Consider the following 22,679-nt stretch of genomic DNA (forward strand, 5'->3'; position numbering starts at 1 on the left):
GTACATACTACCTAAAATCTAAATAAGGCATATCCTTTCATTTATTTCACTAAGGTCTTTCCGAGTCTGATGAGAATTGTAAAAGATTTATGGATAGGTGTATGCCTGAAGCATTTAAAAAGGTAAGAAAAATGTGCTCGTCTTATTTTTTTTTTTTTTGGTGGGGGAGAAGGTGAACAGGTTTTTTGTTTTAGTTTATGTGTGAGACCAGTTTATGAATCTTGTTCAACTGAGGAATCATCTAATGGAAAAAATAGCTCTAAATTTGGGGCTTATAAATAATTTACTTCTTTTGTATTTAATTTGAAAATGTCTTTGGTTGACTATCACTTTTACTTCCTTCTATTTAATTGTTACTATTAAGACTTTATATGGGGAAATTATACATCTTACTGAAGTAAGGACTGTGGCATTTACATAGATAATATTTACTTATCAAAATGTAAGCCATTTTATACTTGTTACTGTACCAAGATAGAAGCAGACATTTTAAACTACAGAAAGTTTGACTCGATTGAGTATTCCTATTGGCAAATTGGCATGTGGATGGCATCTCTATCAGAACCAAATTGATACACTGCTCCCATTCTGGTCACATTTCTTGTAAATCAATTTTTCTTAAGAATGAGAATAGGAGATCACAGGACTTGTCTTTCTAACTCAAGCAAGATTCTCTTTTCAGGACATGAGTCCTGAATTCCCCAAGAGCAGGGACAATGTCTTAGACACTGTTGTTTCCCCAGCGTGTAGCCAGGGAGCCTAGCTCAGAGGAAGAGCTCAGTAAATCTTTGTTGAATGAATAAATGAGTCTCCTGCTGTTTATACTTCTCAGTCTTGACTTCCGTTTTTGTCTCACATTCAAGAAAGTCACTAGAACTACAGATGGGTTAAGTTTGTCTTTATCTTAAAATCCAGTAAAATAAACTTCATTTGCAAACTGTCGTTCCACCTTAATAGAATCTACTCTGAGTCAAGGTTTAAAAAAATAACAAAATTAATCATAGGAACAAAAGTAGCTTCATCTTGAAAAAAAGGAGAAAATTTTTAAATTGTCATTTGGGCAGGGATTATTTGGAATTGAGATTTATCTTCATTTGGATTAATTCATCGACCAATTTGTAGTTTAAAATTATTTTAAACTTTTAAGAATTCTGTTAAGAATTAACAGTACCATTTTAAATAGAGTCTTTATAATTTTACAGTAGCATTTTAAATAGCAGAGTTTTTATAATTTAACATGCGTGCATACAGAGAAAATGTACAGAGAAAGAAAATACATGAATATAATTTTCGCGTCATGGAAACCAATGTGTTAGAGTAAGGAAAGGAACTTTAGTTTGATGATCTCCAGATCCAGAGAGCCCTGTGTCCAGTCAGGTTGCATATTGGGAATATAATACTCTAACTCTATACAGAGATGCTTCAGAGAACTGTTTTATATTATGCCCTCAGCTGTTGGTAATAGTGGAATAAGTGATCCAGGGGTTGTTTGGGTTTTTTCTGTAAAACTACAAACAAAAAGTTACACTGCATTATGTTGTTCAGTGTTGTGTATGTAAAAACATCCATGTTAAATTTCCTTAGCGTTTAGAGCTATTAAAGAAGTTCTCCTCCCCATCAGTAAGGCCTACTTTCTTTTATTAAATCAGAAGAGCAACAGAATTCTCTGTGCCTTTAGACTTGGCTGCCAGAAAACTCAGTAGTACTTTATATTAATATAATTGGCCTTGATTTCTTTAGCTTTGTTTTCTGATATGATGACTTTCCTTCCGCCCCCTTCCATAGGCTTTTCTTACAACCTTCCTCAAATTTTTCTATAAGGGTATAAATAATAAGCACTTGTATGTATGACTTTGTTGTCATTTCTACTTTCTTCACCTCTCACCTTCAGGCCAGCCTGGATTCTTTACTAGTACATTTAGGCAGGAAAAAAAACTAGGTCTGGCTATAATGCATACAGATTATGATTATACCGTGTGTGCATCTTCCCCACCAGGTACTACCTGTCTTTCTCCACCTTTTCTGGAAGGAAGACAGAACTTCATTTTCAAAGTAAAAACTGAACAGATGAGATGGCAACAGAGGGAGTGGTGTTTAATCCACCTACATTTTTTTTTTTTGTAGTCACTGTGAAGCTTTTTAAATGTTAATCTCTGCTTCATTTTGCTTTAATTTAATTTTTAAGTATAGGAAGCCTAAAAAAACTCCTCCAAAAAATAGTTAACTCATTGGTTTATATAAAATCAGCCTTATGATTATTGCTCATTTGAGCAAATAGTGCAGCTAATTGGTATTTTTAAAATCTGAAACTGAGGTTTTTCCTCTGCAGCTAAAGAAGTCTGAGCTCTTTCAGGCTGCTCTTGTTAAGAGCTTCTTAATGTGACCAAGATGAAATTTTTATCGCACAGTATTTTCCCTCTGAAGGAAAACCTTACAAAAACCTGAAACCATCGTATCAATTTGCCATTATTTTATTAAGTGAAATCCTTTGGTTTGTCATTCCCTGTTCTGGCAGTTGTTCCTGAATTAGACTTCCCCAAAGACTAAAAGACTGAGGATTGGAAAATCCAATGATGATGATTTTAGATTCATCTATGTGCCTTTTCCCTCCTGTTTAATGAACCTAAGGTGCTATCTGAGTATAAGATGCACCATTGTTTTACATTTTATGCTTATATTTAAGAAAAATAGCTGCTAAGTAAGCAGTGTTACAGTGCTTAGAACTATTCTAAAATAGTACTTAAACATTTTTAAAAATTGAATATTACTTTTATACATACAAAAAGACAAATATAAGCAAAATAGATTAAGATATGTTTTCAGATTCCGAGTCCTGTCAACAGGTGGGAAGATGCAGTCTTGTTTCTGAGATACAAAAAACATGAGAAGAATGTGTATGTTAGAATCCATGAAATATAGTATTTGTTTATTAGATTCCAGGAATATTGGTTAATGGTGACAGCCAAGATATATTAAAAATAATTCCCTACTAATTATAAAATACTTTCATATTTGGTATATCTTTTAATACTTGTAATGTCTGTGAAGTTGGTAGAAATTTTGCCTCTGTAGAGGTGGGAGAACTGAGCCTCTGAGAACTCAGGTAAAGTTTCCCAAGGCCACACAGCTAGAAAACAGTAGTAGTACCAGGAGTTGATCTCAGGTTCTTACTTGCTTTACACTACTTAATCTTTCCTAGTAATAATGAAAAGTAGAGAGGCAAATTAAAATTTTTTTTTCAAACCAACTTTAAGTAAGGGAATTAAAGTTCAGAAACAAAACTCAGTGTTGACTGTGAAACACATAAACAAGTAATGGACTACAGCTATGGGTCGTTTAAAGCAAGTCATCTGCATAAAAATAAGTATTATGGTAATAATCTCTTGATTATTTGAGATTGAACTGACAAACTATAGACGTTTTTCCTTTTCAAGTTGGACTCTAAACTGCCCGTTATGTTTTTGTAGCTCCTGACATCAAGTGCTGTTCACAAGTGGGGTACTGAAATTCATGAAGGAATCTACAATATGTTGATGCTGTTAATAGAACTGGTTGCAGAGAGAATAAAACAAGATCCAATTCCCATTGGTCTCCTGGGAGTGCTTACAATGGTATAGTAGCTCTGAAATATGAAGTACTTTGTGTTTTGGTTTTGTTTAAAATACCTACTGTCCTCTGACTTGTACATAATAGTGAGTGATAATGATATTATCATTGAACATATTAACTTAGTTGTTAGGATCCCTGTTTTTCATTTTAAAAGCAGAGCAGCCCTTCTGTGTTTTCAGTTTTAAAGAAATACCTTTCTCATTTTAATAGCTTGTTCAGCTCCTTAGACTGATTGAATAGCTTTCCCTTAATGTCTCTCTGATCATTTACGTGATAAATACTTTCACGTAGGGTGTTCATGCAGTTTGCTTTCTGGCCTTTTCCCCTAACTAGAAACGGTAGCAAATGAAGAAGGCGCGTTCATGTTTTCCCTCCTGACGTCTGTCTTCACTGCCTTGCTGCCCATCCCTACCCGTGGCAGCTCTAGGATGTCTGAACATTGGCATCACTTTGCCTTGAGTAGATCTCTCGTCCTATACTTCTTTTCTTCCCTCACAGCAGATATTGTTGAACAGGACAGAAGAGCACCACTTTAGTCATTTGCTCTGCACCAGCTAAAGAATATGCTTTGTTGGGATACTTGAAAGATTCCATTAATGAAGAAGCCCAAAGCTGTATTTTTATCCTTTTTTCTAATGCTAATACGTGTTGTTAGAGGTAATAAATAGGTGATAAAAATGTTTCTCTGTTCTCTTTGAATCTCTAGGCTTTCAATCCTGATAATGAATACCACTTTAAAAACAGAATGAAAGTGTCTCAAAGGAATTGGGCAGAAGTGTTTGGAGAGGGAAATATGTTTGCTATTTCACCTGTATCTAGTTTCCAAAAGGTAAACATAGTTTTATTTCATCTTTTTATAGAGAAATTTTCTGTGCTATAAAAATGACAATTTACATGGAAGGATTAAAACAGTCTGTGAAAAATGACAAATATTCCATATGACTCATGAAATTGCTTAACTTTTTTTAGATATTGCAGATTTTCCTATAGCTGTGACCTAACATCATGAAGAATTTTATAGATTTGAAATGTTTAGTGAAATGGAAAATGACTGCATGACATCGTTGCTCTGTTTATTGAAATATCAGAACTCCAGTTTAATGGGTATCCCAGTTTGTTAGAGACGTTTGAGAGACTAAAGCATTTGAAATCATTTGAAATGACTAATCATACATAGAAGAAATAATCTAGTAGTTAATCTCATGTGTAGTTTTCTTTTAAACTCCGTAAGCATAAACAATTTAGTTTTTTCAAGCATAGAACCAGCATCTTTTTATTTTTTTTTTAATTTAAAGTCCTACAATGTGCCAATAGCAGTACACCCACAAAGAGTACAAAATTTAAATAATCCTTGATCAAACTGTTTGGTTTTTGAGAACGAGTTGAAAGAAGTCGATTTAAGTAGATAGAAAACGTGTCCATTGCTTTAGCAGAAGCAGAGGTTTAGTTCAGCAATCATTTATTGAATATTTAGTATGTATCTGCCATTATTCTAGGTTTTGGAGATATAAATTAAATTAAAAAGTCTTTGTTCTTAATATAAAGAGTAATAAGACCTGGTTCCTAACATGGTTCCTACAGAATGGGGGAAATATGAAAACAAAAAATTACAGTGTAATAAGTAATATAGGTGCAGTTACAATGATACAGACTTACAGACTCCTAAAATTGCATATAGTTATGTCAAGGATTCACATTAAGAAACATTTGGGGGAAAACCTTTTGAAATATTTTTCAAATTTTAATACTTTTTTTTCCAACTTTTTATATAAAATAAAAGAAATATAAGGGTTAATGGAGAAATTTTTATATTGCCATCTCAATTTCTATTTTCTTTTCTCATAGGAACCTCATGGATGGGTTGTGGATTTGGTAAATAAGGTATACAGTTTTTATTAATATGGTCATGTTTAATCATATGTGTATGATTCACTTTCTAATGAGATTTTCTAGAGTTTGGTATTTTAAGTAAATGACAACTACAGAGAATAATCAGAATTTTTTCTTAAGGAGATGGGTTTTATAGTTCCTTCCTCTTTCTTATACGTGCTGTTTATACCCATGAACATTAATCTTAGGACTTGGCACATCTCCTGCACTGTGTCACAGGCGCATTAAAATTATCTTTGTTATGACTCTCAAAATCAGTATTATAGAGCACATTGATAGGGTAGAATGTTAGCCTTAGTTCCTTACTAAAATTATTAATGTATAGCATTTTGAAATGAATTTGTATCTTTTTTCTTTTCAGTTTGGAGAATTAGGTGGATTTGCAGCAATCCAAGCAAAGCTCCATTCAGAAGATATAGAACTTGGGGTAAGATAAACCATTATATGTGCCTGATATAGGCGTTCACTTTTTGGGGGATTGGTATGTAACCCAAGGGACGTGATCTGGACACATTAAATTAAGTGTTAAAGTATAAGTTAATCTTTACAGAAGCAGCTCCACGGTTCTGATAACCACAGAAATGTTTACTACTGTTAATCATAATAACTAAATTTCAGTACAGGGCATTTGGGTTGTTTTTTCCCCCCTCACTAATTTCCCCTTGCATGTGGTATTTTTCTCTTAATTTGTGGTGGTTACATGAAATTATCTTGCTATTTAAGGGCAGTTGCTAAATGTGGCAAGTATTTGTGTACATAACAATTTTATGCCTCGTTAAAATCAGAATTTATTTCATAGTACTAGGCACAAATAAAAGAGTTGAAGGTGGTTTAGTAAGCCTTTTGGTGTTACAGAGATTCACAGGTAACAGAGGGTTATAACAGGAGCTGAGAATGATCCCTCAGGTGCAATACCATTATCTTTTCATATCAACTTCATTTTCTCAAAAAAATTTAACCTATGGTTCGGGGAATAACTTCATCTTTAATTTTTCACTGCTGACCTGTTTATAACTGAGAGCACTTTATTCTGTTCTCTAGTTAATTATTCAGTTAAAAATTACTTACTGTGTACTTGCCATATGTAACACACTGTGCTAGAGCAGAAAATGATGTGGTAAGTAATATACCTAAGTGACACAATTGTGCTCAGAGTCGCAGTTATTTCTGTGGGACCATGCCTAATCAAGTAACTCCCTTGGTCCTTCTTTGCATGAGGGAAATAACAGTCAAAGAGATAGACTGATGGTGTGGTTGGTAATAGACTGACCCTTTCTTGCCACTCACTGTTTATCATTGAAAATCAGATGTCTGCGAGATCATAAATACTTCTACTGACACTGACTAGGGAGCCCCTTACACCTTCCCTGAACGTTAAGTAGATTGTGAGTGAGGCTGTCATTTTGATCCCCATTGAATGGATCAAGTATGTTAGAAATGACCTTATTGACCTGGAATATAATAAGTAGTGATTTAAAAAGCAAAACAAAACAAAAACCTATTCAGATACAGGATTTTATACACCTTACTTGTTTCTCGAGAACTAGCTGTATAGGTCATTGGGTAATATCAGAAATTCATTTTTTAAAAAGGTTAGAATATTCACTAATGTCTTGCAGAGTTAATATTTAAAAGAATACTGAGTAGCCCAAAGTTTCTACTCCACTTGGATGAAAATTGTCTAAGGATAGATATATAGGAATCTGGGCTTATTCTCATTATCAAATGTCTTGAGGTTAAACATTCCTCCACGATTTTTCCCTTAGGTCAGACCATTTTTCAGAAAAACTGTGTTGTTTGTTGTAGTTGTTGTAGAATTATATTGCTTAGGCTGTATTGAGGAGATGACAAAATTCAGGCATAGGAAAAGATATTCTAAAATTGAGACTCTAATTTTAGCAAACAAGTATGATAAAAATTTCACAATAAATACCTGATTTCTGACCACTTAAGATGACTACGTCCCAGAATAAATTTAGGCCATATTATAAGACTGAGTACGAGTAAATGTATTCATTTTACATTAACATTTACATTCACATTAAATATTTTTGTATTTGAAAAATACTGGGCAAAGAAACATAATTCACAATCCGTCAGTTAAAAGTACCTTTACAGGAGTGGCCAGTCGGCTCAGTTGGTTAGAGCGTGGTGCTGATAACACCAAGGTTGCCGGTTCGATCCTTGCATTGGCCACTGTGAGATGCGCCCTCCTTAAAAAAAAAATAAAAGTAAAAAAAATGAAGAAATATCTATGCAGACTAAGAAATGAAAGTTGCCTTTCCTCCACCTTACCCCACTCCACAAGTATACCTACCTCCTAGGGAATGGTTACCTATTTAATGCATAGCCTTTCTGTCTTTTTCCTAAATTTATATAAAATATACCTGTGTGTATTTTTTCTCTCTTTAAGACTAAATTGTAATCAAGGAGCATATTTTCATTTAACATTATATCATAGATATCTTTCCAGGTTAGTACTATCAATGCTTTTTTAATGGCTCTCCAATGTGTTCCTGCAAATGTTGTACCATGATGCAGTCATTTATTAATGAGCATTCAATTATTTCTAAGTTTTTGCTATTGCAGAGAGTGTTCCTTATAAATTTGTCTTTGTATATGCAGCCATTTCTGAAGGATAGATTCCTGGAACACAGGATTTCTGGGTTAAAGACTATATAAATTTTTAAATTATAATTGATAGTGCTAAATCTCTTTCCAAAAAGCTATGACCAATCTATACCCCCACACAGTCATTTCCTAATACTCCCATTAGTGCTGAATATTTTCAATCTTTAATTTTCCAATATGATGAACCAAAAAAATGTTTTATTATTTAATTTGCAATATTACTCTGATTTCCTGTGAATTTTAGTATTTCATCATATGATTATTGGCTACTTACTTTTCTTCTGTAAATTGACCTAGCTATTTAGGTCTCTTTTGGGTTGTTTGTCTTAGTAATTTTTTAGGAATTCTTTTTATAAGCATATCAAAGCCATGCCTATTTTGTGTGTTTGTACATTTTTTTCTCCCAGCCTTTTGCTTCTCTTTTCATTTTTATTGATGACGTCTTTTGCTACACAGAAGCTTCAAAATTTTATGTAGTCATTATTTTCCTTAATAGCTTAAAAGATTCCTAACTTGCTTGGGGGATGTTCCCCCATCTCAAGGTTATTAAAACACTCATTTTATATTTTATAGTTTTTTAAACTTAGTTCTTGAATTTATTTAAATTTGTTTATATATTGTATAAGATAGAGATCCAATTTTGTTTTTTTCCAAATGGATAACTAATTGTTATTAGATCCTCTAAGGAATAATCCATTTTTTCTTTACTGTTTTGATTTGTTGTCTTTATCATATGTCAACGTCCCAGGTATACAAGGATTTGTTCCTGGACTTCAGTTCTAGTCATTCATTCATTTTAATTATTGGTAGTTCTGGTTAGCATCATTCTTTTCTCAAATTTTCTTAATCATTCTCATGTTTTTACTCTTCTGAATGTAGTCAACATGTCAGGTTCTCGTGCAGAAAATCCCACTGAGATCATGTTTGGAATTGTGTTAAATTTATAGGTCAATGTGTAGAGAATTGACATTTTTACAATACTGTTTCTTTTCATTAAAGAACATGGTATTTTCTCATTTATTTGGGCCTTCTTTATGTGTTTTTATAATTTTATGTATTTTTATAATATTTTCCATGCACGTCCTGAATGTTGTTGTTGTTGTTAAAGGCACATTTCACTCTTTCCCCAACTGTTCTCTCCTTTTTCAAATTAAAATTTTTAGTATTCTATACTATGAACTTTAGAATTATTTCATCCAGTCCTCCAAAGAATTTTTATTGGCATATTGTGTTAAATTACATTAAATTTTTATAATAATTCTAAAGCATTGACATCTTTATATAGCTTTTTATCCAAGAATATAGTTTGTCCAGTTATTCTTTTGTGACTTGATCAAACTACTATTTAAAATTTTCTCTGACATTTTAAAAGGGATTTGTTTAGTGTTGAAAGAAGAAACTCGGCTCACGTTTATTTCTAACCTTCATTGTCTTTTTCCAGGCAGTCTCTGCATTGGTGCAACCCTTAGGGGTATGTGCAGAATACCTCAATTCCTCAGTGGTACAGGTAAGATTGGGCCATTTTACGTTTACTTTAGAAGGGGATCTAAGACATACAAACAGTATTATCTTTTTATCAGGTTGTTCAGAATTATGTCTAATCCAGAGTAACTTCTAGTGAAAATATTACCAAAAGAAAAATAAAAAATGATTAATAATTTAAGGCATAGGAGATCGCTATCGTTTAAGGTTATTTACCTTTTCAATTTATCATTTTTGTCAAATGTAATTTGTATAGAATAGCATGTATTTTTCTTCATTTCTTTATAAAATAGGCTGCATATATCCCACCCTCTTCACAGGATTATTTAAGGATTCAGGGCCATTATGTATTAAATTAGATCCGTGTTGAGCAATCCCTTAGGGTCGCTTACTAGCTAAGTTTCTCACTACTGAATAACAGCTTAACAGCATATCTTGTCTGATTTCCTGTGTCTGCATGTTTTAAGTCAACAGGTTATAGAATACTCAAGCTATAAGTGTTTAGTTTTGTAATGCTTAAGGCCTGCTACACTCTCTTGCTTCCTTTCCATTTCAATTAGTTTTACTAAATCATATTGAAATATCTTCCATTTATTATTTTATTTATAAATAAGAATGTGAAACTGATAGCTTTCAGAGATTTTTTTAAATCGCTATAAATTGTTTTTTAAAGCATAGTGTGCTTTGGGGGCAATGTTTTCTATGCACTGTGTTCCTTCTTTCTAATACCTGATTTGTTTACTTATGCAATTTTAACAAGGGAGATACGATTTTTTTTAGTAGGTTCTGAAAAGTTCTGCTATTTCTAAGTGTTAAATGCTTTCTTTAAATGTCAGAGTAGTACTGCAAGATTTTCAAATGAAATAGAATGACTCTTATTTCTTAATTCAGCATATTAAGCTCTTTAGAAACATCTAGTGTTCTTTTAATTCGTTAAGCATTAAATATAATCATTAGTTGTGCAGCTGAAATACTTAGACACAAAAAGGCAAAATTATTTGACTTTTTAATAATTTACTAATAAATAATTTGATAATTGGCTTTTTAATAACAGGGCCAGGATTGCATTTTTGAACGCATGCTCTCTACCCATGTGTTGCTCCATGGAAAGAGATTTAGTGTAAATATTACAGCTGCTAATTAATAGTAAATTCTTTAGAAAGTCCAGGTTTTGCATGTTAGCACAATGTGCTTTAAAAAAGTATGTGAATTTCCAACCAAAGTATATTTAACTTCATCTTTACTTTAATTATATCAAACTGTCCAGTCTTAAATTTAGCAATAAATTCATACTATGAATTCATACCATTTTCACATCATGTTACTTGCCATAAACTAACAATTGTCTCTGCCACTTGCTACTATATGAAGACTTATAAAAATTCTGTGCCTTGGCTTTCCTATCTGTATAATGGTTATGATAATCATGCCTGTCGCAGAGTTGCAGTGAGAATTAAGCAGGGCTGACAAGAACAGTGTGACTTAACCTCTTACCCTAACAGCTCTCAGTCCTCATTGTACAATTGACATAAGTGTAAATGAAGAAATACTATTTGGTTAATGCCTGATATTATTTTAATACTTTGCTAATGTCTTCTTGGGTTTGAAAGTGAAATATTGTTAATCTTTTCTCATCACCAGATAAGTTTTAAAAATTATCTTACTTGTATGGAAGTGATCATTTAGATCTAGCTAATATTTGGCTACTTCTCATATACTATTTAGAGTTGGTTATCTGATTATGCTACCATCCTAGAACAATGCATAGTATGAGTCTCGTCTGTAGGCCTCATCTATGTCAGCAAGCAAAATTAGTGCATATAATGGTTTTATTAGTGCATATAGTGGTTTTTGTGGTCTGCTTATATTCAGTCTTTTAAAATCATATGTAAAATATTTACTTTATTATAAAAATAATACATACTCATGCTTAATGTTTAAAAGTTAGTCCACGTGTCTTTGGTTGCTCTTTAAAATGACCCCTAGAAGATAGTAATGACAATTATTGCACCTGTCTGTTATTAAAGAAGCTGAGGCACAGAATCAGTTAAGGGTTGAATTGAGATGGTGTTGGATAGTTAGTGGTGATTCTGATACTAGAATTCAGATCTTAATATTGCACTCTCTTCTTTGTGAAATGTGAATGAAGAAGTATCTCCTCTCTAGTTTTGGGACAGATTCAGTTTTTATTAACTGTAGCGCTTTTTTTCGGCAGCCCATGCTAGACCCGGTCATCCTTACTACAATTCAGGATGTGCGGAGCGTGGAGGAAAAGGACCTTAAAGACAAGGTAAATGCTGTCTCCAGCCAGATAGGCCCCAGTGCCTGTTGGTCCATCGAAGGAGAGCCAGGACTTGGGGCTAGGTTCACACCCTATTGCTCTTTGGATTCTGGTCACGTACAACCCACATCAAATTAATTTTACATTTTCTAACTGAAAAATTGCTTCTTCTGAAGCACCAGAGGTTGGTGTTACTCAGTCAATAGAATGAATATAGGGCTCTCACTGATATCATTCAGAATTTTACTAACATGTTGGTTTTGATAGTATTATAATTTGTAAAGCATTGAAAAAGCTTCAAAATAATTCAAAACTAAAAGTTTATCCAAAGTTTAGAGCAATTTTAACATTTAAATTTAACATGATTTATTTTGTCTACCTTGAATTTCTCATAGGACCCTTCTGTTTCCTTTGCTCACCTATGTGCTAACTTATTTAGAAGCAAAATTTAGTTAATTGACCATGTGGAGTATCAGATACCACCAGACCATTGTTATTGAAAATGTCCTCTGTTTCCTCTGTGTAAGAATTGAGATCAGAATGTTTTCATGGTTCCTCTTTTGTTTGTTTGTGTGTGTGTGTGTGTGTGTTTAATAAAAGAGATTGGTTAGCATCCCCGAGCTCTTGTCTGCCATTAAGTTACTTTGCATGCGTTTCCAACCGGATCTGGTGACCGTCGTGGACGACCTTCGACTCGACATCCTACTACGCATGCTGAAATCACCACATTTTAGTGCTAAAATGAATTCCCTCAAAGAAGTAAGTTTTGCATTTATTTCTAGAAGACTTAAAGCACACACCCTTTAAGTTATACCAAAATTTGTGGTTATTAATATGAAAATGTTGGGAAATAAAGAATAATTTCTTGTAATCGTATGAAAAAGAGATACCAATGGTTATATATGTAATGGTATATATGTTTACAATTGTCTGTTAATCAAGTGATTTTTTTATATGTATTATATCAAAATTCATTCTCTGAAATATTTAGTGCTTTTGTGAAATTTCCTAGAATGTAATTTCTTGGGATATACAGTTTGAGATTTATTTTTTACTCTGTGGGTACAATTCCTTTATTGTATTTCCGATATGTGTTTACTTAGACCCAGTCTTCTAACTGGGGTTGGAACAAAACCAAAATGACTACAACTGTGATAATCTAAACAGAATGATGGAAATAATTTTCTATAGCTTCCTAAACTTTATATGAGCATAGTTGGTTTTGGTGAGTGACAGGTGGAACCAATACAGTTCAGTCATAATTCCAATTATTTTTCCTTCAGATTTGTATTAATCAGGATTTTTGGCTATAAGTAAAATGAAACTAATCTTAAGCATCTTAGGCCAAGAGAGGAATTTAATGGAATAAGTCTGGGCTATTTCACATGAATGAAGGGTTGACTAGCCAAACCATGTCAGCAGGGACACATATGGACAACAGGAACAATTAGAATTCGAGACATGACCACTGCCAGGACTCTTTTAAGTTTTATCTCTGCTTTTCTGAGCATGTTGGCTTTGTTTGCCCTCTACTGGCAGAGTGACATCTTTCACACGGTAGACATTATAGCCATAGATAGTTCCTATTCCCAGGGAGGGACTAACACTTTCTCCCTGGTCTCAAGTATAGAATTTGGAGGACATGCCTTGATTGAAGTTTGGGTCAGATGCTCATCCCTGAGCCAGTCAACAGTGGCCCAGCGAATGTGAGCTGTAAGAATGGCTTCATATTTTTTAACAAGAGACATCATGAATAAATAGTTTATTGACTTCTAATAACTGTCCTTTGATACATTTTTGGCTAATTATCAGATCATATTGTAACACTACAAAGTCACTGAATGAATATATATATATATATATATATATATATATTCATGATATATATATATATGAATATATCTGAATGAATATATGTATATATTCATTCAGTGACTTTTGTAGTGTTACTATATATATATAAATAGAGAGAGAGAGAGAGCGAGAGAGAGAGACAGAGAGAGATTTTGATTATCCGTATTTGCATTAGATTCAGTCACACTAATCCTGTCTTTTTAGGTAACCAAACTAATAGAAGACAGCACTTTATCCAAATCTGTGAAGAATGCTATAGATACAGACAGATTGTTAGATTGGCTAGTTGAAAATTCAGTTCTGTCAATCGCACTGGAAGGTAAGTTGCTTTAAAAAAAATATTACCTAACATAAATAATGTATTTTATATAAAAAAGTATAAAATTGTTGCTTTGACAGTATTAGCCTTTAAATAATCGTATAGAAAGTTAATATTGCTTTGAATTACTAGAATCATATTTAGAAAGTCAGTGTTCACTGTATCTGCCTGTCTCTCTGGTGTGTCTTCTCTTAGGCAACATAGACCAAGCACAATACTGTGATCGCATAAAGGGAATTATTGAACTCTTGGGCAGTAAATTGTCTTTAGATGAGCTCACTAAAATTTGGAAGATACAGGTAAGTTGATTAGAATTATTTTTGCCTTTTTCTGATATTTTTGTCATAAGGAAAGGAAGGAGAGTGGTGGATGAGCAGGGAAATGGAACTTCTGTCTTCTTTTAACCAGGCAGCTTTACTCAAATCTGTTTTACAGTTTAGAGTTTCTCTTAAGATTGTGTGAAATGGTATAAAACAACTGATCTAGTCTAGTCTTCTCATTTTTCAGGTTTAAAAATGAAAAGCCTTATTGTGGGCTATATAAGCCGTTAGTGGCAGAGCTAGAAACAGTTATGTCTTTTGTTTATCAGTCCAATGTTCTTTCCAGTGCATTGCTTTTCAATTTTTATTAATATGTTTTCCCCATTTTATTCTATTAAATGAAGATGATAGTAATACTTAACTGAGTTTACAGATCTCATATTACTAGGGCTCTCAGCAGCTATGACAGAATAGATTATACCTTTCATTTTCTTTTTCCTTCACTTTGTTAATAGTCCATTCTACTAGATTTCCTCCTACCTCTCTGGCATTTCTTCTTAAGTCTACTTTACTAACTTACTCTCTTCTACCTTGTAAATATGAGGTTTTTTCAAGCCATAATCTTTACCTTCTTTTCATTAGATAATCTTTCATTAGTCAGTTTCATCCACTCCTTTGGCTTTGACTGCATTTGGGTGCTCCTGACTCTCAGAATTGTATCTCTAATTCAGACCTCTTCTTGGAGTTCCAGTGCAGTATATCTAATTAGACTAGAATCAGTTTATCTTTGTTACTGTTTTGCTTTTGCTTCTGTGTATTGTCAAGGAGAAGACTTACCTTTTTCCAAGTTCTAAGACTTTTACCTAATGTCTCCTTTTTTAGTCCGGACAATCATCTACCGTGATCGAGAACATTCATACCATTATTGCTGCAGCAGCTGTCAAATTTAATTCAGATCAGCTTAATCATTTGTTTGTTCTCATTCAGAAGGTACGTGTTCAGTCAAACATGCTTACTCTTAAGTTTTTCTAAAATAAGTTTAGTTTGAGATCTCCCCCTCTCTAAATTAGTAGTGTTTAAGTGCACTCTTCTTACTGTGTTAAACTTTTTTCGCTCAAGTTTAAAGCTTTTGCATATTTTTCCAGTTTCTAAAAAATGGATAGTACAGCTACTCTTGTGTCTTGTCTTTTCTGTTCTACAGAGCTGGGAAACTGAGAGCGATAGAGTAAGACAGAAGCTACTGAGCCTGATTGGACGAATAGGCCGGGAAGCTCGCTTTGAGACCACTTCTGGAAAGGCAGGAGAATCAAAACATGAATTTTTCTAGCTGCAAATACTTAAAGCAGTTTTGCTTGCGTATTGGCTGGCTCATCATAAGTGGTATTATTGTAGGTGTTAGATGTACTCTGGGAACTGGCTCATCTTCCAACGCTGCCCAGTAGCCTTATTCAGCAAGCCTTGGATGAACACCTGACAATCCTTAGTGACGCGTATGCCGTGAAAGAAGCAATCAAGAGGAGCTACATCATCAAATGCATAGAAGATATTAAAAGGGTTGGTTTTGTCTTTTGTCTGAGTTTGTTGTCAGAGCAATAGTACTGAGAAATTAGAGCCAAATAATTTTCCTCCCCTATTAATGTCATTTAAACTAAATATCTTATCTGGAAGCTCTTACCTTAGAGTCCAAGAGTGGGAAATTTTAAGTACTGCTTTTACCGAGTCACTTACATTTCTCTTAAAATTAATTTTCAGCCTGGAGAATGGTCAGGGTTGGAAAAAAACAAGAAGGATGGATTCAAGGTAAGCATTTGCAGATGGAACCAACTAAAAGGTATACTAACTTAATAATTCCTTTTAATAAGTTGCATCATAATTTTAAGATGACACGTTTTAGTGCTTCTTAGAGCAATGTGCAGATACGAACTGCTGTTTAAATATTTATGACCTATGCTTTATTATTTAAAGCTTGGGGAGTTATTGACTCTGAAAAGGGGAAAAAAATCCAGAGTCACATTCAAAGAGTAGTTTTACTATATTATTTTCATAAAATTATAAGACCTTCAATTTAGTCTTTCTCTTTGAAATAAATTCCAAAGCATGCATAACTTTACTAAGTTACAATGGATTCTGAACAATAATATCATGCCCATTTTTCTCCTGTAAGGGAGAAATGGAGGAACATTCATAGAATAAAAAGAGAGACAGAGAGAAATGAAGAAGGAGGTTTATTCAGTGCTGGCCATAGTGGTTTCTCAGGTGCTTGACTCAGATGGTTTCCTAACGTAATTCCTCAGACAGCTATTGAGTGAGTGCCCGCTGCTGGGGCTCAGTTTTAGAAGGTAGGCTTGGGTAGTGACTGTCAGAGGCACTGGCTGTGTGCAAGTCCTACCCTTCAGGGCTTTGGCCTCCAGGTGGCAGTGGACTTCTGGGCTGTCTTTTGAAAGGGCGGTTAGCAGAGTAAGCACTGATGATTACCGCTATCCTGTTCTCCAGTCCTTAAATGTCAGTTCTGTCCCCTGAGATGGCCAGTCAAATGGCTGCTCTCTGGAATGCGAGCCCATCGTGGCAGCAGCCCTCATCAGAGCAGCAGTGTCCTCCTACGTAGGCCCTCGGGTTGCTCAGACCAAACATAAAGCCTAGCAGCCAGGGGGATAGCCTATTACTATTAACATTAAAGGTTTTGGTAAATAGCCTAGTGGCTTCGTGCTTTCATTGGTAAATCATTTTTCTTGGCTTTCACTAAGAAGTATTTCTTTAAAGATCTTGACTACTACTGATTGTCGTTGGTGTAGTCAGAGACTGTCAGCTCTTGTTAAGAGGCTTTGGTGATTCAGTGGGCTTTCATTTTCTTATGCTATGTTTGGCCGTAAGTTTAGTCGGGGGCATTTAAGAACTCGGTGTTTTATATTTGTGACATTGAAATTTGATCGAGTGAATTTTCTTCATGTTATCTAGCTTTAGAGATTTTAAAAGTTGTTCATGAACTGAAGCTGGTTGTGCTCAGGTTATGAAGAATTAGAATTACTCCTTTAAATCAGCAACATTACTCTCTTTCTGCTCAGATGCAATTTGAATTTTTCCAGTTTTTTCAGCTCAGCAATTCAGATAATTTAGCAGCCTCTGTTTTTATGATTGAAACTCATCCCAAGTTATTTAAGAAGTTTAGATCCTTCAATAGTAATAGTAAGAGGAAGGTGGTATCTATAGAAAAATGGTCTTTTCTTCTTATTAACAGATACGTTTCTTTATAGACATGAAAATCAAAGCTGAAGAGACTTTTTCCTCCCTCTGAGGAAATGGCCTTTGAAGCCAGAAAACCCTCCCCGGCCTCTGCTCCCTCCTTGTTACAGCTAAGCATCACTTAGCTCTTCGAGCCATAGCATCACTTCATCTTTATTGCTTCTCTTTGCAGTCGCTTCATTCATGTCTGTCGTTTTATAACAAGACCCAGAAAGTAACAGGGAGAAGTTTGGAGTCATTTTGTGAGTCTTGAAGGAATATTCTTCCTTTTTTATTTCCCACTGCTCCCAGTAAAGAAATTCCGTTGTATCATTATTTCATCCCAAATAATAGTGTCTTGCATTTACATAGCACTTTTCAGCTGACTGAGTGCTTTCACAGATACTCTTTTAAAGAACACATGAGTGAAGGGGGGCAGTGGGAAGATCGAAGCTCCCTGGACATGACTCCAGGCAGGGAGGTGAATTATATACTGCCACTAAAGGTGTTTTTCTGTGCTATGCCCTTTCCTGCCAGGCAGCAAGGTGGGCTGACTGGGGATTATGTCTCCCTGCCAGGCTACACAGAAACTAAGCAAAGGGTAAGACAAGATCACCCACCTCTGACTCCCCTCCCACCCTCAGCTGCCTTTCTTCCCCCAACTGATTCCCTTCCCCTCTGCTTTGGACACTCTTACAATTCCCAAGTTCCACTGTTGTGTTCCAAAATTCTGACCTTTATTTCTTAACCTTTATTACTGTAGATTCCACCAGGATACCCTTGGCTTCCTCGATCCTCTTTCTTTGCTTCCTTTATACCTTCCACTGTCTACCCCAACCCTCTCCGTCTTATTTCACTTTTTTCCTTCAATTAAAAAGTTTAAATGTACTCATCAAAAAAAAAAAAAAATTGCTAAACTCAAAACAATGATTTTCACTCCATTAGTGGTGTTTGCATATTCCTTAAGTCATTACCTTAAGGCCTCCTAGCTCAGTGCCTGGCAGCCTTTCAGTAAATGTTATTCCCTTCCTGTTACTTCTTCCCCTTCACTCTACGAGGATACTAAAATCGTGACTTGCCCATAGTTGAGTGACCTCCATTTGCCAAAACACGTAACTGAAAGTAAAAGTAGCAAGATGTCCTCAGTACAGTCTCACAGTGATATGGTTAGCACAGGAAGAAATACTTTTTAAAAAATGTTCTCCCATAAAAAAATGTTTACTTTGATTCTAGATAAATGGCTAGTTGTGGAAAAACAAGACAGATGAGCAAGGGGGGATGTTCAGCTTTGAGAATTGAGAACTCATGAAAGAATTTGAAAGCTTTCTTCAGATGCTGAGAGGATTGTTATAGAGAAGGTTCATTCAGCTTACTTTTTGTCTCCTAAGAAGTTACGGGAAGGCAAGTTTCAGTATGACAAATCAAATGAACTGTAGTGAGGACAGTCTGAAATAGAATGCACTGCCTGCTGATTTCCGCATTGCCGGAAATACTAGGGTACTAACTAGTCACTTAACAACAATGAGTGAGAGGAATTTAGGCGTAGATTTGCAGGCCAAACCAGTTGACCTCTAAGGCTTCAATGTTAAAAGGCGAGTGTGAGCATAACATTTAACTCCTATTTATGAAACCTGGGCTCCATTATTCGACATTATCAGATACGTTCATTTCAATTGTTCACCATCATCTTTTGCCCCTTTTGTGAGTGGAGAAGAGTAATTGAAATTTTTCTTGTAACTTAGCAACATAATGTCATAGATAATGATAGAATCAGTGATATCTGTCCTGTTTCCTAAACTTCAGAAAGGCCATATCAGAAGTACTTTTCAAATTCCAATTTTATGTTTTTTCTTTTAATTTTATTTGATAGTGAGCTACCTTCAAAGTATAACTTTGAGTGTTAAATAAAAATATTCTAACTATAATTGACTTACTTGGTCATAATGATACTTTTTGGTATACCCAATTCTTTGCTAAAGGGCTTATATTTACATCCTAAGTTTTGTAATCCTTTTGGAAGGTATCAGTTTTAGACTTAAGCCTTTGCGTTTTAATCCCCATCATTTTGTAATTTATATTTTAGCAGAAATATTCTAGCTGGTCTCTCAAATAGTTGGCCTTTAATACCTTATTTCTCTGATTCTAAGATGCTAGTGATTGCCACCTGCATCACAAATTTAATAAGTTTATAAAGAAGTGAAAAAGAAACTACGTTTTACTTTTATCATTCATTTGTTTAGATTCACATTTAGAGTTTCAGTCTCAGTTTCCTTTTGACCAGTATGTACAGCTTCACTGTGGCACACTGCTTTTCATTATCGATAATAGTGTTTTTGACCTCTTTGAAATCTTTTAAGATTGTCTAATTTTGAGGCATATGGAAGAATACGGAGGTTTGTGTCCTTGTTCTTTCTCGTAAAACTCAGGCTACTTTAAATGGCTTCTCTGGAATTAGGTATAACTTTGGACAGAGGCATTCAGTGCTGAGTGATACAGCCCTTCACAGGGTATGAGTTTGTCACACCAAATTCCCCTGGCTGAAAAATGCTGTAGTTTGTGACCACTGTCAGTTTTCTTTGCTTTTAATTAAATTGGCGGATATGACAGCCTAGTCACTTTTACCTGATAGCATAATCTCTTTGGTAGCATTTAAGTAACAAATCATTGATCTAAATTTTAAGTTGAAAAGCCTTCCTTCTTTGGTGTTACCTATACCAAGTAATAAATAAAATGGCAGGTAGATTTGTATATACTCAGGTAAGGATAGCTACATCAAAACTTACTCCTATGCCTAGTGGCTAGTAAGTTTCTTTTGACATAATTGTAAGAAGTGTCAGTTTCAAAACTGTTGAAATTTATAAAACCTGTATCTTAGAATCCAGGAAATAATGGTATTTGCTGATTAGCTAATCTCTAGGAAAGCCAGTACGGTTTTGGCAATAACTTTCACATTTACATATTCAGTAGTATATGGTGTTTTTCTACAAAAGACATAAAAAGTGTTTTTCCGCCCCATAAGGGTCTTCGTTTTACAGAAAGATTTGAAAAAGCAGGAAGGCTTAAAAAAAAAAAAAAAAGACAAAATGTAGCCTTTAAAATAAATGCTGTGTTTAAATAAAATTTGATATTCTTACAAATTTTATGAAATCTCGTAGTTCAAACATGCTATTTGTTAAAAAGCAATTCTTATAAAGATGAACATCAGACTTTTCACATAGGTACTATGAAAATCTGGATTGTTCTGTACCAGTTTCAGAAATAATACATTTGAAAGTGTTTTGAAAAACATCAAGCATAAATGTAAAGTGGCTGTAATACGTAATTAATAAAAATAGAATTATCTTACAAAACTTTTAACTAGAAAATACAAGCAGATCATGAATATTTTCTTTAATATTTAGACCACTATCAGTATCTTGATCATATCATTGGTATCTTAATCACCTAATTAAAGACAACTATATTTTTATACCATTTTACTTCTCAGCCAGTTCAGTCTTATTCAAGTTAAGCTTTTGCCATCAGTTTATTTTATCATGTCAACATGCCTAGCAGCCTGTGCTACTTAATCTATCCTCTGAAGTTGCTAATTCCTTGTTGTCTGTTTTTTGCTGATGTACCCCTGTACATTTGCTATCACTTCACATCCACTCCTGTTTGCAGTTCTTGACCTTAGGAATAATTGCATGCAGAATAAGAAGTGGAAGACTGAATTACAAATGCATGGAGATGAACTCTAAATGAGCAGTGCGAGGAGAAAAAGAATAGAATGTATAACAATGAAGCCTAATTGACTTGGAAATTTTTTATAGCTAATAATTTTGTCTGCCACTTATTTCTAAATTTAATTAATATAACTTCTTTTTAACTCTAGTCACCTCAACTTAATAATCCCCAATTTGTATGGGTGGTACCAGCTTTGCGTCAGCTCCATGAAATCACCCGCTCATTCATAAAACAAACCTATCAAAAGCAAGACAAGGTAAGAATATAGCTATATTTGATTATTCTACAATTACTTATAAAATCTTTTATAAAAACAAAACATGAATAAAATTGCTGAGTCTTGTAGTTACTCTGTTACATTTTTATAGTTATTAATGTAATTCATTTGTGTTATATAATCTTGAGTTTAAAAATCCTTTTGCTTTCATTTCTCTGGAGCTTTTCTTTTGATATAGCTAGCTTATTTCTTTTTTATTTCAATTTAATTTATTGAAATAAGTAAACCAATTTTAAAAGTTAAAATGGTATTTTAGAAAATTGTTTGAAAAGAGTTCTTTTTTAAAAAATATCACTTTTTGAAGCAAAATTTAGGAGAGGTTAATTCCCTAGTAAAAATACATAACCAGATTGATTTTATTTAGTTCTATGTAGAAAATATGAATGAAGAAACCGTTGTTTAATATCACTCACCTAGGACTATATGTTTAAAACGTAGAAGTATTAAACTGACCAAAAAAAGTATAAATTCTCATACCATTTTCCTTTTTGTTTTTACCAAGAGCATTATTCAAGACTTGAAGAAAAATTTTGAAATAGTAAAACTGGTAACGGGCAGTTTGATAGCTTGTCATCGACTTGCAGCAGCTGTGGCGGGACCTGGAGGCTTAACGGGTTCAGCACTGGTGGATGGTCGGTACACTTACCGGGAGGTAGGGGCCCTGTGCTGGTGTTTCACGATTTACAACATTCATTTGGACTTCCTGCACTTGAACTCTAAAAATAATATTTGTTGGACGTAACTCGAAAGAGGTAGTATGAGTTATGTTTGGGGAGATGGAACAATTTTATGTCTTGACTATAATTATTTCAAAACAAAAGTTTAGAAAATTGGTATTTGTGGGTAAATCAGTAAACTACCTAAGAACTGCATATGATGAAGTAATAAAAATAAACATCTTTTTTTACCTTTGATATGAAATACTAATTGTCAATTCTGTGGATAATGGCTTTTGTTTTCAATTGATTAGTACTATTATTTTTAAAAAATAGGAAGTAACCTTAATTCACTAGTTGTGAGTTTTTGGTGTTTTACTTTGAAATTGCTGAAATTATATTTTATTGGCGTCTAAAGTCAACTGAATTTGTAAGAGGCTTGAAGTAACTTCTGCTAAGTTGTACTGTCAACTTA

General features: G+C 34.0%; 1 protein-coding gene across 3 annotated transcripts in view; it reads left to right on the forward strand.

Annotated features, from left to right (window-relative positions):
* USP24 (ubiquitin specific peptidase 24) overlaps positions 1 to 22,679 on the forward strand; it is a 128,408-nt gene that overhangs the window by 31,900 nt on the left and 73,829 nt on the right. For all 3 annotated transcript variants that reach the window (XM_081055781.1, XM_081055780.1, XM_081055779.1), the window contains exons 3-18: positions 55 to 122; positions 3,468 to 3,611; positions 4,316 to 4,438; positions 5,455 to 5,490; positions 5,861 to 5,926; positions 9,572 to 9,637; positions 11,828 to 11,902; positions 12,494 to 12,652; positions 13,952 to 14,066; positions 14,262 to 14,365; positions 15,209 to 15,316; positions 15,528 to 15,623; positions 15,719 to 15,880; positions 16,079 to 16,126; positions 21,420 to 21,527; positions 22,051 to 22,200. In XM_081055781.1, the coding sequence (XP_080911907.1) occupies positions 90 to 122; positions 3,468 to 3,611; positions 4,316 to 4,438; positions 5,455 to 5,490; positions 5,861 to 5,926; positions 9,572 to 9,637; positions 11,828 to 11,902; positions 12,494 to 12,652; positions 13,952 to 14,066; positions 14,262 to 14,365; positions 15,209 to 15,316; positions 15,528 to 15,623; positions 15,719 to 15,880; positions 16,079 to 16,126; positions 21,420 to 21,527; positions 22,051 to 22,200 (1,593 nt within the window). In that variant the 5' untranslated portion in view covers positions 55 to 89. The remainder of the gene's footprint in view (positions 1 to 54; positions 123 to 3,467; positions 3,612 to 4,315; positions 4,439 to 5,454; positions 5,491 to 5,860; positions 5,927 to 9,571; positions 9,638 to 11,827; positions 11,903 to 12,493; positions 12,653 to 13,951; positions 14,067 to 14,261; positions 14,366 to 15,208; positions 15,317 to 15,527; positions 15,624 to 15,718; positions 15,881 to 16,078; positions 16,127 to 21,419; positions 21,528 to 22,050; positions 22,201 to 22,679) is intronic.

The sequence above is a fragment of the Rhinolophus hipposideros genome, assembly GCF_964194185.1.
Source record: "Rhinolophus hipposideros genome assembly, chromosome: 8".
NCBI lineage: Eukaryota > Metazoa > Chordata > Mammalia > Chiroptera > Rhinolophidae > Rhinolophus > Rhinolophus hipposideros.